Source organism: Halichoerus grypus, chromosome 14, assembly GCF_964656455.1.
Source record: "Halichoerus grypus chromosome 14, mHalGry1.hap1.1, whole genome shotgun sequence".
Taxonomy (NCBI): domain Eukaryota; kingdom Metazoa; phylum Chordata; class Mammalia; order Carnivora; family Phocidae; genus Halichoerus; species Halichoerus grypus.
Genome location: NC_135725.1, coordinates 19,013,919 through 19,027,587, shown reverse-complemented (window position 1 = coordinate 19,027,587; position 13,669 = coordinate 19,013,919). Strand labels below are relative to the sequence as shown.

Below are 13,669 nucleotides of genomic sequence, written 5' to 3'. Positions count from 1 at the left end.
TTAGCTTTGGACAGAATTTAGGACATGGTATGCTGCTGTCCTCTCTTAGGGGAATAAGGAAATACATTCCAGAAAAAAGGCTCTGATATTCTGCAAAAAGGCAAAAAAAAAAAAAAAAAAAAAGTGTCCTGACCTTACGTATAACTCTGTTATCTGTTTGTTTATACAAGTATACAAACAATATAAGTAATTCAAAATCAGTTTGCTTTAAACTCCTGCTTTACCCACCAGACCTGCTAAATAAGCAGAAAGTATTTCTTTTCTTTTCCCCCTTTACTTTTTGTATGGGTTCTAAGTGATAGAGAAGAAACGAGAAAGAAAACCCATAGATGGGTTACCTTGCTGTGGCCAGTGGAAGGTTGACTTTATCTTTCAACTTTCCAGATCTCTCTATCCCTTTCTGATATTTTCCTTCCTCTTCTCCACCTCTCTTTTATGATTTATTTTTGCCCTCCCATTTCGAGAGGCAGATTTGGCATGATGGTGTCCTAACGTTCTCATTATGTCTTCCCTCCTCTAGCTATCTTAATGACTTGGACCGCGTTGCTGACCCCGCCTACCTGCCTACGCAACAAGATGTGCTTAGAGTTCGAGTCCCCACCACAGGGATCATCGAATACCCCTTTGACTTACAAAGTGTCATTTTCAGGTAGTAACTGAGTCCATAAAACCCACCTCCCAGCTCCTGTGCCTTGAGTAGTACATTTGGGGAACTCTACAAATACTGAAATCATGTGTAGACTTTAAAACTATATCACCTGTAGACCAGTTATTATCATTAGATACACAGGTGAAATAATATGTTCCAGAAAGAGGAAGCAGAAGAAAGATGTATGGGCAGGTTTCTCATTTCAAATTCAATCACCAAGAAATCAGTAAAGTCTTAAGTTTGCCAGTGGTTGGTTGAACGAGATCAGTCACTTAAACATTGGTCCTGACTGTTATTCTTTGAGAACTGATCCTGACTGTTCTTTGAGTCAGATTTTAATTGTGAGGACAGTGGATATATTTTTAGATTTGTATAACCTATGAATGACCTTATGACCCTACTAATAATAGAAACTGTATGTTGTGAGAAGCTTTCATGTTGTTTCCTCCAAGTCTGCTGGTACCGGTGCAGAATTCTTCAGTAGCAATAAAAATATGGGATGTTTTATATTCCTGAAAAAACTTGCTTGAAAAATTTTAAAACATGTAATTTTGAAAATGGATTGATGAGCCTAGTCTAAATTTATATAGGAAAATAGAATGAAAACTTCTGCTGCTGTTCTGTCTGGGTAATACTTCAGAAAAGTAATTTTTTTTTTTAAGAAGAGAAAAAATAAATAATACCAATATGCTTTCATTTAATCTCTTATTATACAGTCATTGAGTTATACTTCTAGTTCGAATACAAATCACATTGTGCTTTGAGCAGTGAAGCCATGTGAATATGTCTTTGAGCATAGAGAGTTGAGTTCTCTGGGGGAGCCTATCCCATTGAAGACAACCACGTTCACTACAGGGACGTGAAATCGGGGTTATGTGACTCCTACCAGGTAACTGCCACGTAGCTCAGATGAGCAGACCCTCAAAGCACTGTGGGTTTTATTCTGATCAGTCTCCGCCCCTGTAGTCAGGTCTGGTTGCCATATGCCACTCTAATAGACATCTGTAAAGCGGGTGGCATTCTAGAAATATTTCTGAACCTCATTTTTTTTTTTTTTTTTACCATCTCTAAAATGGTCGCATTAGGTGATCACCAAGGTTCCTTGTAGCTCCAGCATGCTGGATTACTTAAGCTTTGAGTTCATAGCATTTGGAGATCTTCAGTTTGGAACACCCAAATTTCCTACCACTCATAACTGTACTACAGAATATTTTCAGAAGACCTAGAGCATTTCATAGAGATTTTCATCTTTTCATTGTTTTATGATTAATAGTGGATTCTGAAACAAGGCTACTCTTACATCTTGTTTTTACTACATTTTGTTCACTAGCTGTAAAGGATGTTTTTTTGCCACTACAGTAAAAGTAATGACTAAGAAGAATAATTTCCTGCCATCATCAAAAGGATCTTATACGGCTCAGGGTGACAGGGTTTTATAGAATGATGATTTCATGTAAATGAGTAATGAATTGTTCACTTGGCATGAGGGAAAACCTCGAATTTAGTATTTCTAAAGACTTAAGAAGTCTAGTTTTGATGTCCATAGTTCATAGGTCTCCCTGAATCCATTGCTTTGCCCCTGTGCCTTAGAGAACTTTTAGAAGCAGTCACTAGAGGATCCTTGATTTCTAAGTTTGTGTTTAATGCGCAGAGGCAGGAAAAGACCAGCATTTTCAACAGATGCTCAGAGAGCCCTCCTCTCATACTTTTGTACCTGAAACTTTCATTCTCTGAAAGTATTTTATCCCACAAACATTGTGCACATTTTAGTCAAGATATGGATTGAACAATTTGAGGAAACCTGGCTTCAGTGCCAACTATTGCTTGATATTTTCATATAAACAGTAAAACTCAAATTAATTGAAGTCAGTGTTGGTTCCTAACCAGTAACTCAGCACATCATTGGTATGTTAAAAACAAATCCTTGAAAGAGTTCAAATGATGGTCTCTTGAAGCATCTTGGTTTTTTATATGCTTCACTTCTTAGCAGGTTAACAAGTTTGTTTGTTTAAGGCCAATTGCACCATGATACACAGTACGACTGGACCTGTCCCAAATTATTGCCAGTGTTGGAAGGAGAAAACTAGTCAAAAAAACTCCATGGATAAAGTATCAGTGGAGTTCTGTTTGCATTTAGTTGAAGCATCACACATACCCGTATTGAAATATATAGCATCTTGTATCTTTTAAATGTGTTCGCAGTCCTTTCTAGCGTCCTTGAGAAATACACAAGGTTCTTCATTCTCATTTTACAGAAAAAGAAACTGACGTCAGTACTTGCCATTAGAGCTTACCACGGATAAAGCATATTTTGTTTCAGACTCTTCTGTGCACGATTAAGTAAAACACCATTTTGCTTGACTTGGCACAGGATTTTTTACAAAGTTATCGTTTTCATACAAGTTTGATAACTTTCTTATAACCACCATGGTTTATTACCCAGAATGTCTTGGCTTGGATTGTTAGGTAACAGAAAATTATTAGATGTTCAAGAAGTATTAATTGAATTGACTTGGATGACCATTCTCTTTAGAGAGTGTTTTTCCTAAGTGTGTAAGTAAAGCTATGTTTATATTGATCTTTTTTTTTTATATGCTATTAATATGAATATTGTTAACCTTGCAGAATGGTCGATGTAGGGGGCCAAAGGTCAGAGAGAAGAAAATGGATACACTGCTTTGAAAATGTCACCTCTATCATGTTTCTAGTAGCGCTTAGTGAATATGATCAAGTTCTCGTGGAGTCGGACAATGAGGTGAGTGCTCTTCGGACAGGCAATGGATTATCATTTCAATATCTGACACCTGACACAAATCAATAAGAGGATGTAGGGTGTGGCACATGGGGTAAACTGATTTCATTGCTTTTTAACTACTGATTGAAATCAGGATTTTTTTCAATAATAAAAATAACCCTATGGTAGCACATGGTATAATCAGAACAGTAAACTCTTTTGTCAGATGTATGAGCTGGTCTGTGTGTTGAGGTTTAATTAGACCCTATTTTATACTCTTACCACTGTGTAGACGCTCTGAAAATGAAAGTAACATAGAAAGCCCTAGGCTAACCCTCACATCATTTTCTAGCCCTCTTCCTACAGGATGGAGCTGGGAGTGTTGGAATGAGTCAGCCTGTTTTGTTTTGTTTTCATTTTGTTTAAATCATTGTTTGTGTGTTGGGTGGGTCCCAAAGAGTACTCAAAACCTCTCTTGGCAAATGTGAGTGACTTTGCAGCTGGGCTCTAGATCAGTTCATTGTGGAGCCAAGAAGTGTCTTGGTGACATGGCCATTCTGCTCTTAGACAATTCTATAGGCTCATCATTTTGTCTCTACTAAATAGTGAGTGGTTGGGAAAAATATCCTTGATATGCCTGTCTGGAGAACCGATTCAGTATTGTCATCTTCTCCCCATTACGTGAAGACCAAACAGGTATAAATACGGATTTTGAGGGTGATAAAGTCTCGATGATGAGTCAGAGTTAACTATGGAGGATAATACAGGGGCATAGAAAACTCGCTTTGAGCTGGAGTTCAGCGCGTGTGTGTGTTGGGGGAATCGAAAAGATGCCTGATAACCTGTTAGAGGCAGAAATTGCAGACGGAGATGCCAATAGTAAGTATTAAATATCCTTCTAATAGGATAGAAAACAAAGAGAAGGAAATGAGCTATCTCCAATAGCTGATTAAAATATACTTTTAATTCTATACATTTTTTGATATAGAAGAATTCTGGTTTCTGGTCCTTTTAAATATTTTCTTTTTCTGCAAGTATTAATATCTCTATCAAAATACATATCTAATTTCTTTTGTATGGAGGGTTGATAAAGAGTTTGGGAACCAATATCCCAAATAGAGCTGAGTTACCTATTCATGCATTTCAGAATCTTTCCAGGGGTGCAAGCATGTGGGCTTTTGAATCAAAGAACTTTGTTAAAAGTTTTTATCAGCCATGTGCCATCTGTAGTTGTAATGAAAAGTGCCTGCTAAGCAAATTAAAATCTGTAACAATCAGTTACCAAAATTTAAATTAAGCAATTACCATCAGAATTTTAGCTATAATCTGTCCATATGTATTTCTCTCTTTATATCTGTGTTCATTTGTTGTTCCGTCATCCTTGGATGTAGTATTTTGAATATCGTGTGTATCTGGGGAACAGAATAAGACATTTCTCATATCTTTGAAAGTTGAATCAAGAGAGAAAATGTTTAGAGGGCTTGTCTACTATGTGCTAGGTACCAGAGTATCTAAAGAGATACAAAAATGGAACCTAAAATTAACTTTGCCCAGAAGGACATCATTAGAGATATATCCTTTTGTTAGAATAGAGAGTGTGGGGAGAGGAAGGCCTTGGTTATATAGGTCATGATCTCTCTGCTTTAGTTTTCTGTCCAGTAAAATAAAATTTAAGACATTTATCAAAAGAACACATAGTGTTATTTCTTAGGTCACTGTTTATAGCTAGAGAAATGGAACTATTTATTGATAAACATTTTATACAAGTACATTATATCTATAAAGACATATATGTTGTGATTTAATGCTCATCAATTTACTGCTTTAAAATTTACAAAACAGAAAAGAAAGTCAGTTCCTTAGGTGGATCATCACCTAATTCTACCACATAAACCCAGTCCTTCAGTTACCTCGACATCACAGATGATTTATCCCACTTCTCACCCAACATTACTCATAGATATCTGGTTTTTGTGTAAAAGTATATTATTTTATATTAATTAGAATAAGACGACATTGTTTTGATGATCAGATATCGAAAGTCTCCACAGTAACTTGCCATTCGATGTATAGGCATTATGTGCATCTAAAAATATTTTGCCAGCTTCATTGATTCCTTGGTGATACATTATGCTACAAATTAAGATAATCTGTTATCTTTTCCATTAGAACTCCCAGATCACTTGTGAATATTTTTAAAGCCTACCTTGTAATTCTGTGAGATAAGTCGTTTCATGGTGCTTTTTTTCTCAGACCTTAAGTCAAGCCAGTTGGTAATGTTGCAAATGATTTTCAGCATAGTAAGAACAACGCTGCTCATCAATTACTTCATCCATGTTGACCACAGCCATCACTGTTGGTAATTAGGGAACACCATCGAAAGTATTTTGTAATGTCGGGTTATAGTCACGTTCTTTTTTTCTCCACTTAAACTAATATATGAAAATGCCATTTCCTCTCCTCTTCCGTTAAATCATGAAGGAAATTCACAACTGTAGAATCCCACCTTCCCCAGATTTTCTGGTTTTGGTGAGACAAAACTGAAACAAACTCTTGAAACCTTTTGTTCTTGGTTTTGAAATCTGATGGTCATCACTTTAATCCAAAGCAGACATTGTGGTACCTCCCTTGGTATATATTTGTGAGAAACACCTGGAAATGGCTACTGACAGCCTCCCCTTCTGTCCCGGAGAACCGTGGAAAATGCGCTGCAGACCACAGGCAAAAGCAGTTGAAGGACTTTGGATGATTGCTTTTGCTTTTCATATTTCTAAAACTGTGTGTATTAATCTTCAAGGTTTTTATGTAGATCTGCTTTTGTCTTTCTAGATTTTCAGCCTTTCTAGGGCTTGGGGAATGAATTTCTTCATTTTTTTCCTCCAGAGAGGAACACATATCATCAAATAGAGTGAGACTGGTCAGGATCGTTGAACTGTGTTGATTTGCACATTCCCTTTGCTGTGTTATTTCCCTGTGATAACACATGAGCATGGAGCCACCTGCTCCACTGTAATCCTTCCTTGCCTGTATTATTACTTTAGCGCCCCTGAAAGCCAGCACCCACAGCGAGGCAGCCCCATACCACATTTAAGCTTATCAACATGCATCCACACTCTTTGAGTCTTGATTTTTCTGATTTTTTTGTTATATGAGTATCTGAGCACCAATACAACAATAATTTCTCAGACCTTGAGTCAGGGGCTGTCTTACAGACTATGCTTTTCCCAGAATCTCAAACTCTTAGGCCTTTTCTCCTCTACTTCCTTTCTGAATGTGCACTCCTAACTAAAATTAATCCCTTTGAAATGGTCACAACCCATTATGTCTTAGTTTTAATAAAACATCGAGATAGTTCCCACACCCCAAGTGTTCCTTTGAACCAAGATAGATTTCTCCAACATTGCTTTCCATAAACATTTATTCTTGAAACCTGATTCTTGGAGTGACTCAGCTGATTTAGAAAATAAATATATAAATAAAAGGAGAGAATAGACATTTGTAATACCTTAGCACTTTATGCCTGTTCAAAACTTTCTTAAACCATCCCTTGTCTGAATCTCGCCCGCCTTCATCCCGGGGAGGTGAGATGATCAGGTTTGTTGGTAATGCGGTCTAACAACGAAGATACAAGAATGGAGAGATTAAGGCCCATGGTCAAAGTCACCCAAGGCCTGAAGCCAGGCCCTTTTAGACCAGCTTGCTTTCCCCTCCTTCACAGTGTCTTCCAGAAGAAAGGGACAAATTCAGAGGGAAAGTAAAGGGAATTATACATATCCAAGGAGCATGGAAGTCACATGACAATCCTGCCCTTGCAAGAAGGAATTGAAATACCCTCCTCTGCCCCTGTGTACCTTGTTATAATCCTAGATGACAGTAGACCAGCCAGAGATCCTTTGCAGGTGGTTCAGAGTTCCTGTATTGCTCATTTGATTTTGAACTGTCTTAAAACAAATAGTCTAAAGTATGCATTTCCTTCAGATACTTCTCCTCTCCTGGCTTTTAAAACGAATCCATTTTGAAGTTACTTGGCTACAACCAAAGTCTGAACATTTTCCTTAAAAGTGTGAAACTTGTACTTTGTTCTGCTCTAAAAACTTCAAGTGAGTTTGGGGAATTTTCTTCATATAAAATTCAGCGTTGGTCAGGAAATGACTAAAAACTGAGAAAAAAATTCCAACCCCAGAGGGAAGGTCTATAGGAGACTTAGAAGTAGTTAAAAGGAAGGAAGAGCTGAGTTCACGATGTCCACTCTCAGTTGGATTGGCCCTCACGTCCTGTGTTGATCTTAAATTATGAAACCAGAAACTTTATCTTGCTCCTCAGCCTTTGGCATACTCGGCTTGGATTCATGGCCTGATTACTAAGGATCTTCCTGAAAGACATCCCACTTTTTTATATTTTTAACTCTTTTTCCCATTTTCTCATTCCTTTGTTCATTTTTAGCCACCTGTCCCTTTTTTAAACCCCTTCCCCCTTTCATCCTCCGGCTTTCTGCTTCCTCATTATCATACTCCTCCACCTCTCTGCTCAGATGGCTTGAAAGAAGCTAGGAAGTTTTCTGATCACCGTCTATGAGTTAGAACCAGAGACCTGCACTCGGTGCTGGTAAGGGCGTGGGTAAGCGGGCACACGTGGACACTGTTTGTGTACCTGTATATTGGAAATCCTTCAAGGCCTACATTAAACCCATACTGGAATAATCTATGCAATAATCTTTTTTTTTTTTTTTTTTTTTTTTGAAGAGAGAGAATGGGGAGAGGGGCAGAGGAAGTGGGAGAGAGACAATCCCACCGTGGGGCTCGATCTCATGACCTGAGCTGAAATCAGGAGTCGGACACTTAATTGAGCCACCCAGATGTCCCTATGCAATATTCTTTGTAAGATGAATTATATTATATGAGAAGGGCAGATTGCCAAGGAGTATATTTAATATAATCTGATTTCTAGAACTATATACATATAATTATTATAGGGAAGGTTGTTAACCTCCCCCCCAGAAAAGAAAAGAATTTGGAAGATTTTCTACCACAACCAGGGTGTAAGCAGTGATTGTCATTGTTGATAGTGATAGTGTTACAAATAACAACTGAAACAATTTTTTTAAAAATTAAGATTTGGGGCTCCTGGGTGGCTCAGTCAGTTAAGCATCTACCTTCGCCTCAGGTCATGATCCCAGGGTCCTGGGATTGGCCCCACATCGGGCTCCCTGCTCAGTGGGAAGCTTGCTTCTCCCTGCCCCTCCCCCTGCTCATGCGCTCTCTCTCAAATAAATAAAAATCTTTTAAAAAAATAAAGTAAGATTTCAGATTGGCATTTTAGCTCTGCCATTTATCATCTCTGTCCATTTTTCTTCTGGATTATCTATCATTTTCTTACTAATTTATATGAGTTCCTTACATTCTTTGAATGTGAGCCTTTTGTCATATGCATTGCAAACATCTACTTTGCAGATTGCCAGTTATTAATAGTGTCTTTTGATGAGCAGAAGTTGTATATTTTATACAATAAAATTTATGAAAATTTCCCTTCGTGGCTATAAGCACACATGTGTCTACAAATATGCGTACAAGATAGGGTAAAGTCAATCACCTGAAAAATCTGGATGAAAGGACTGTAGGGAATGGAGGGTGAGATTAAGAATTAAAATGCCGACGACAGAAGCAGGGACCTATCCTAGCAGTAATTCATCAGTGTAGTCAAGCATCTCTTAGCAATAATAAAAGGGGGTAATCATGGCCTATTAGAAGATTCATTTTTCTTTAAAACAAGTTAGCTTCTCTCTGTACTGAGCTACTCCTGCAGCTTCACAAGGAGATGCCGTGGGAGGGAGGAAGTTCCATGTACAATAATATCCCTCCAGGAAACCAAATACTAGAATTCGTAGGGCTGTCTCTTAAGCTGCTCTCAGTGTAAGTTGGTGCCATGGCATCAGAGTTGATCCTGGGCCAATACCCAGTGGTCTAAACACACAGCTTGGTGTAAGAACAAGAGTGAGAAGAGCTAAGGAAGTGGATTTTGTTTTTAGAAACTATTTCAGTGATACAAGAGAGCATAAAGTTTGAGAGAACTTACTTGCTTTAAATATTTATCTTCACAGAAATAAAATGATACAGATGCAGTTAAAGACCTTACATAACCTTGGATTCATTTCTTTCCTTCCCCAAAAGTTCCTGGTTTCAAGTTGGCACTGTGCATATTTTTTCACTTCTTTACTACATATGTATATGTCGTTAAGCAGTATGTAATATTGGATGCTTAATCTTATTCATGATTGTAAATTATATTTAGATGATTTCATTTTGCAATGTGTTTTTTTTTCCTTCACTCAGCATTGTTCTTGAGATTTTTTTTTTTTAATGTTACTACACATGGCTTTAATTCACTTATTTAGACCACCATCTAGTTCCATTGTGTGAATATGCCCTACTGTGTTTCACACGCTTCTCAGCCAGCGAGGTGGTTTTCAATGTGGGTTACCTTTTCCCACCCTTGCCTGTTCTCCCCCTGACTTCAGCCCCCGATGGAGTTGTCCTTTTTTAATCGATACATACACCTTTTAGACATATTCTGGTTATTATTGTTTGCCAGGTATACATACAAAAATTAGCTCTCAGTGCATGGCTTTTCTTTTTGCTTTGTTGCTTACGGAAGAGCTTTAATCTTTTTTTTTTTTCTAAAGATTTTATTTATTTATTTGACAGAGAGAGACACAGCTAGAGAGGGAACACAAGCAGGGGGAGTGGGAGAGGGAGAAGCAGGCTTCCCCCTGAGCAAGGAGCCTGAAGTGGGGCTTGATCTCAGGACCCTGGGATCATGACCTGAGCTGAAGGCAGATGCTTAACGACTGAGCCACCCAGGCGTCCCGGAAGAGCTTTAATCTTAATGTAGTCAGCTCACTCATTTCCTTTATTGGTTGTATTATTGTATTTTCTTCAGGAATATTTTTTCTTCCCCTAGAATATGTAGATATAGCCCTTATTTTCTAGTAAAAGTTACAAGGTTTTACTTTCATAGTTTTTTTTTTTTTTCTTTTTTTCAGAGAGGGAGAGAGCGGGGGTGGGGGGTGGAGCGGGGCGGGGAGAGGGAGAAAGAGAATCCCAAGCAGGCTCCATACCCACTGTAGAGCTAGAGGCGGGGCTCAATTTCACAACCCTGAGATCATGGTCTGAGCCAAAAATCAAGAGTCGGATGGATGTTTAACCGATTGAGCCACCAAGACGCCCTTTCATAGTTTTTCTATACACCTTAATTGATTTTTGAGCATAACAGGGGTTAAGGATTTCATATTTTCTTGCTATATATCTGTTCAGTTGATCCAATACCATTTATTGGATAGTAAATCCATCATCCACCTCTACTGATGGGGTTTTTTTTTTTACCTTTTTCTTTTTTAAATTGTGAAATGTATACATACATATAAAGAAAAATACACAAATTCAAAATGTATAGCACCCTGACTTATCATAAGTCATCTGTGTGTCCAGCACCCCATCAAGAACCAATGCCAAGACCACAGAAACCCTGGTAGTGCCCCTCCCCCAGCAGGTACCACTGTTCTTGAAGGGAGTCACTTCTGTGCTGTTCTCTTTAGTTTTAATACTTAAATATGTATCCCTGAACCCCATAGTTACATTTTTACTTGTGTTTAACTTTTATACAGAGGGAGTCAAATGGTGTGTTTTTGAACTTTTCTATAAACTTTTGTGTCTAGCTTCTTTTGCTCAAGATTATACTTTGTAAGGTCTATACATTTTATATAATTTATTCATTTATACTCCATTCATTGCCATTTAGTATTCTATTGCATGAAAATACCACTATCCTTTTATCCATTCTACTGTTTATAGACTTCTCATGGGTTTCCAGTATGGGGTTATTACAAATAATGTTTCTGTGAATATTCAGAGAAATATTTCTTGGTGTACAGGCACACATTTCTATTGGATATATGCCTAGGAGTAGAATCTCAGGCACATAGGGAATATGTATCTTCAACTTTAGTAGATAAGGCAAAAGTATTTTCCAAAGTGAATGTAACAGTGTACATTCCCACTAGTTGTGTCTGAAAGTTCCTGTTATTTGCCACTGTTTTTCATTTTAGCTCTTCTGATGGTTAAAGGACTGAGCTGTAGGCCTTGCGTGCACCTGTTTCCCTGGGCATACATTCACTCTGGGTGCAAAGCAGTGGTGGTTCACTAGAGCCCCATTTCCTCAGGCTCTCAGCTGCCGCCTCCAGAATCAGCCGCTCCCCCTTGGAAAAGAGGCCCCAAATCATAGGGTCACTTCTCTAGACCTTTCCTTCGCCAGATCTTGCCCTGGTACTTCTTCCCTACTTTTCAGCTCTCTGACACCCTTAAGCAAGTATATTTTTTATTGTCTTATTTCTTCTGGTTGTCCTCCTTCCCATTGATAGTAACGATACGTGTGGCATGTGTCAAGTTTTCCTACATCTGTGGTTCTTTCTCCGGGTTTTCTATTTGGTTGATCTGTTTACTACTCCTGTACCAATATAAACGTTATCAAGTCACTAGTTTTGTCATAATGTTGATATCATCAAATCTACCTACCTGTTGTTCTTCAGAATTTTCTTAGCTATTTTTTGGTCCTTTACTCTCTCTCTCATGAATTTTAATTTCACCTGATCAAATTCTAAAAAACAAATATGATTAGAATTTTAATAAATATATAGATAACTTTGAGGTTAGTCTTTCAACTTTGCAGTATTGAATTTTACCGTCCATAACAGGACATGGTATATATAGCTGACCATTACTGTCATTTAAACACTGCTTATGTCATTTTATGTGGTTAGTTTTTATAAATGTTCCATAGGTGCTTGAAATTGTGATTTCATATTTTTGGGTACAAGGGTCTATATTATATCTATTAGAACAAACTTGTTAATTGAGTTATTCAAATCTTCTAAATCCTTACTCATTTCTTGTCTATTTGATTGATTACTGAGTTACTTTTTTATTGTTTTTAATATTTTATTGACATAGGCATATAGAGAACCACATATAAATGATAAGTGTTCAGTTTGAGGTATTATCACAGAGTGAACACATCCATGTAATTACCATCTACCATGAGAAATTGACATTATTAGGTACCCTAGAAGCTCCCTTGTGCCCCTTTCCAATCACAACTCCCCCCTTCCTTTCGCCCAGGAGTAACTACTATTTTGACTTCTAACACCATTAATTTTGCCTTTTTTGAACTTAATATAAATGAAATTAAATACATTCTTTCGTGTCAGCTTCTTGTGTTCAAAATAGCGTTAGATAAATTCATGTTGTGTGTCACTAAAGTTTTTCATTTTTATTACTTTATATCATTCAATTAAATGAATATGCCACAATGTATCCCTCCTATTTTTGATGGACATCTGAGTGGTTTTCTCTTCGCAAGTGTTGTGCGTAATGCCACCATGAATATCCTTTTCATGTTTTTTGGCTTATATGTGCCTGATGTTCTGTCCGGTAAGAATAGAATTGATAATTCACAGTGAATGTGTATGTTCATCTGTTGTGGATACTGCCTGTGTTCATTTTCTAGGGTTGCTGTAACAAATCACAGGCTTGGTGGATTACAAAATAGAAATTTGTTCTCACAGTTCCCAAGGCTAAGGCTCGAAGTCTAAAATCAAGGTATCAACAGGGCCATGCTCCCTCTGAAGGCTATGGAGGAGAATCTCCCTTCTCTCTTCCTCTTTCAGCTTCTGTTGGCATTCCTTGTGGTTGCCTAGCTCAGGTCTCTTCCTCTGTCTTCCCTTAGCCTTCTCCTCTCTGTCCATGTCTTCTCTTCTGTGCTCTCTTAGAAGGACACTTGTTGGATTTAGGGCCCACCCAGATAATCCCGGAGGATCTCATCTCAAGATCCTTAACTTAATTATGCCTATAAAGATGTTTTTTTTCCAAATAAGGTCTCATTCACAGGTTCTGGAGGAAAGGGTGTGAATATACCTTTTTGGGGGGTCACCATTCAACCCACTAAGCTGCCAGTTTGAACTTTGGAAACAGTTTACACTTCCACCCACAGTATATGTGTGTCCTACTTTCTTACCAACATAGATACGCTCAGCTTTTGTTTCAGCTATTATATTGGGTGTGTAGTAGCATCTCATTTTGGTGTGAATTTGCCTTTCTCTGATTACAATGAGATTGAATACTTTGTATATTTCTTTACCATTGAAGTGCCTTAAGGAGGACATGTAAAGGATACAGTTTAAAAGTGCCTATTTAATTCTATTATCAGTTTTCTGTTGGTCTGCTTTTTTAAAAAAT

General features: G+C 37.7%; 1 protein-coding gene across 1 annotated transcript in view; it reads left to right on the top strand.

Annotated features, from left to right (window-relative positions):
* GNAQ (G protein subunit alpha q) overlaps positions 1-13,669 on the top strand; it is a 305,482-nt gene that overhangs the window by 225,470 nt on the left and 66,343 nt on the right. Inside the window, exons 4-5 of the mRNA XM_078061320.1 lie at positions 521-649; positions 3,275-3,404. Of these exons, the coding sequence (XP_077917446.1) occupies positions 521-649; positions 3,275-3,404 (259 nt within the window). The remainder of the gene's footprint in view (positions 1-520; positions 650-3,274; positions 3,405-13,669) is intronic.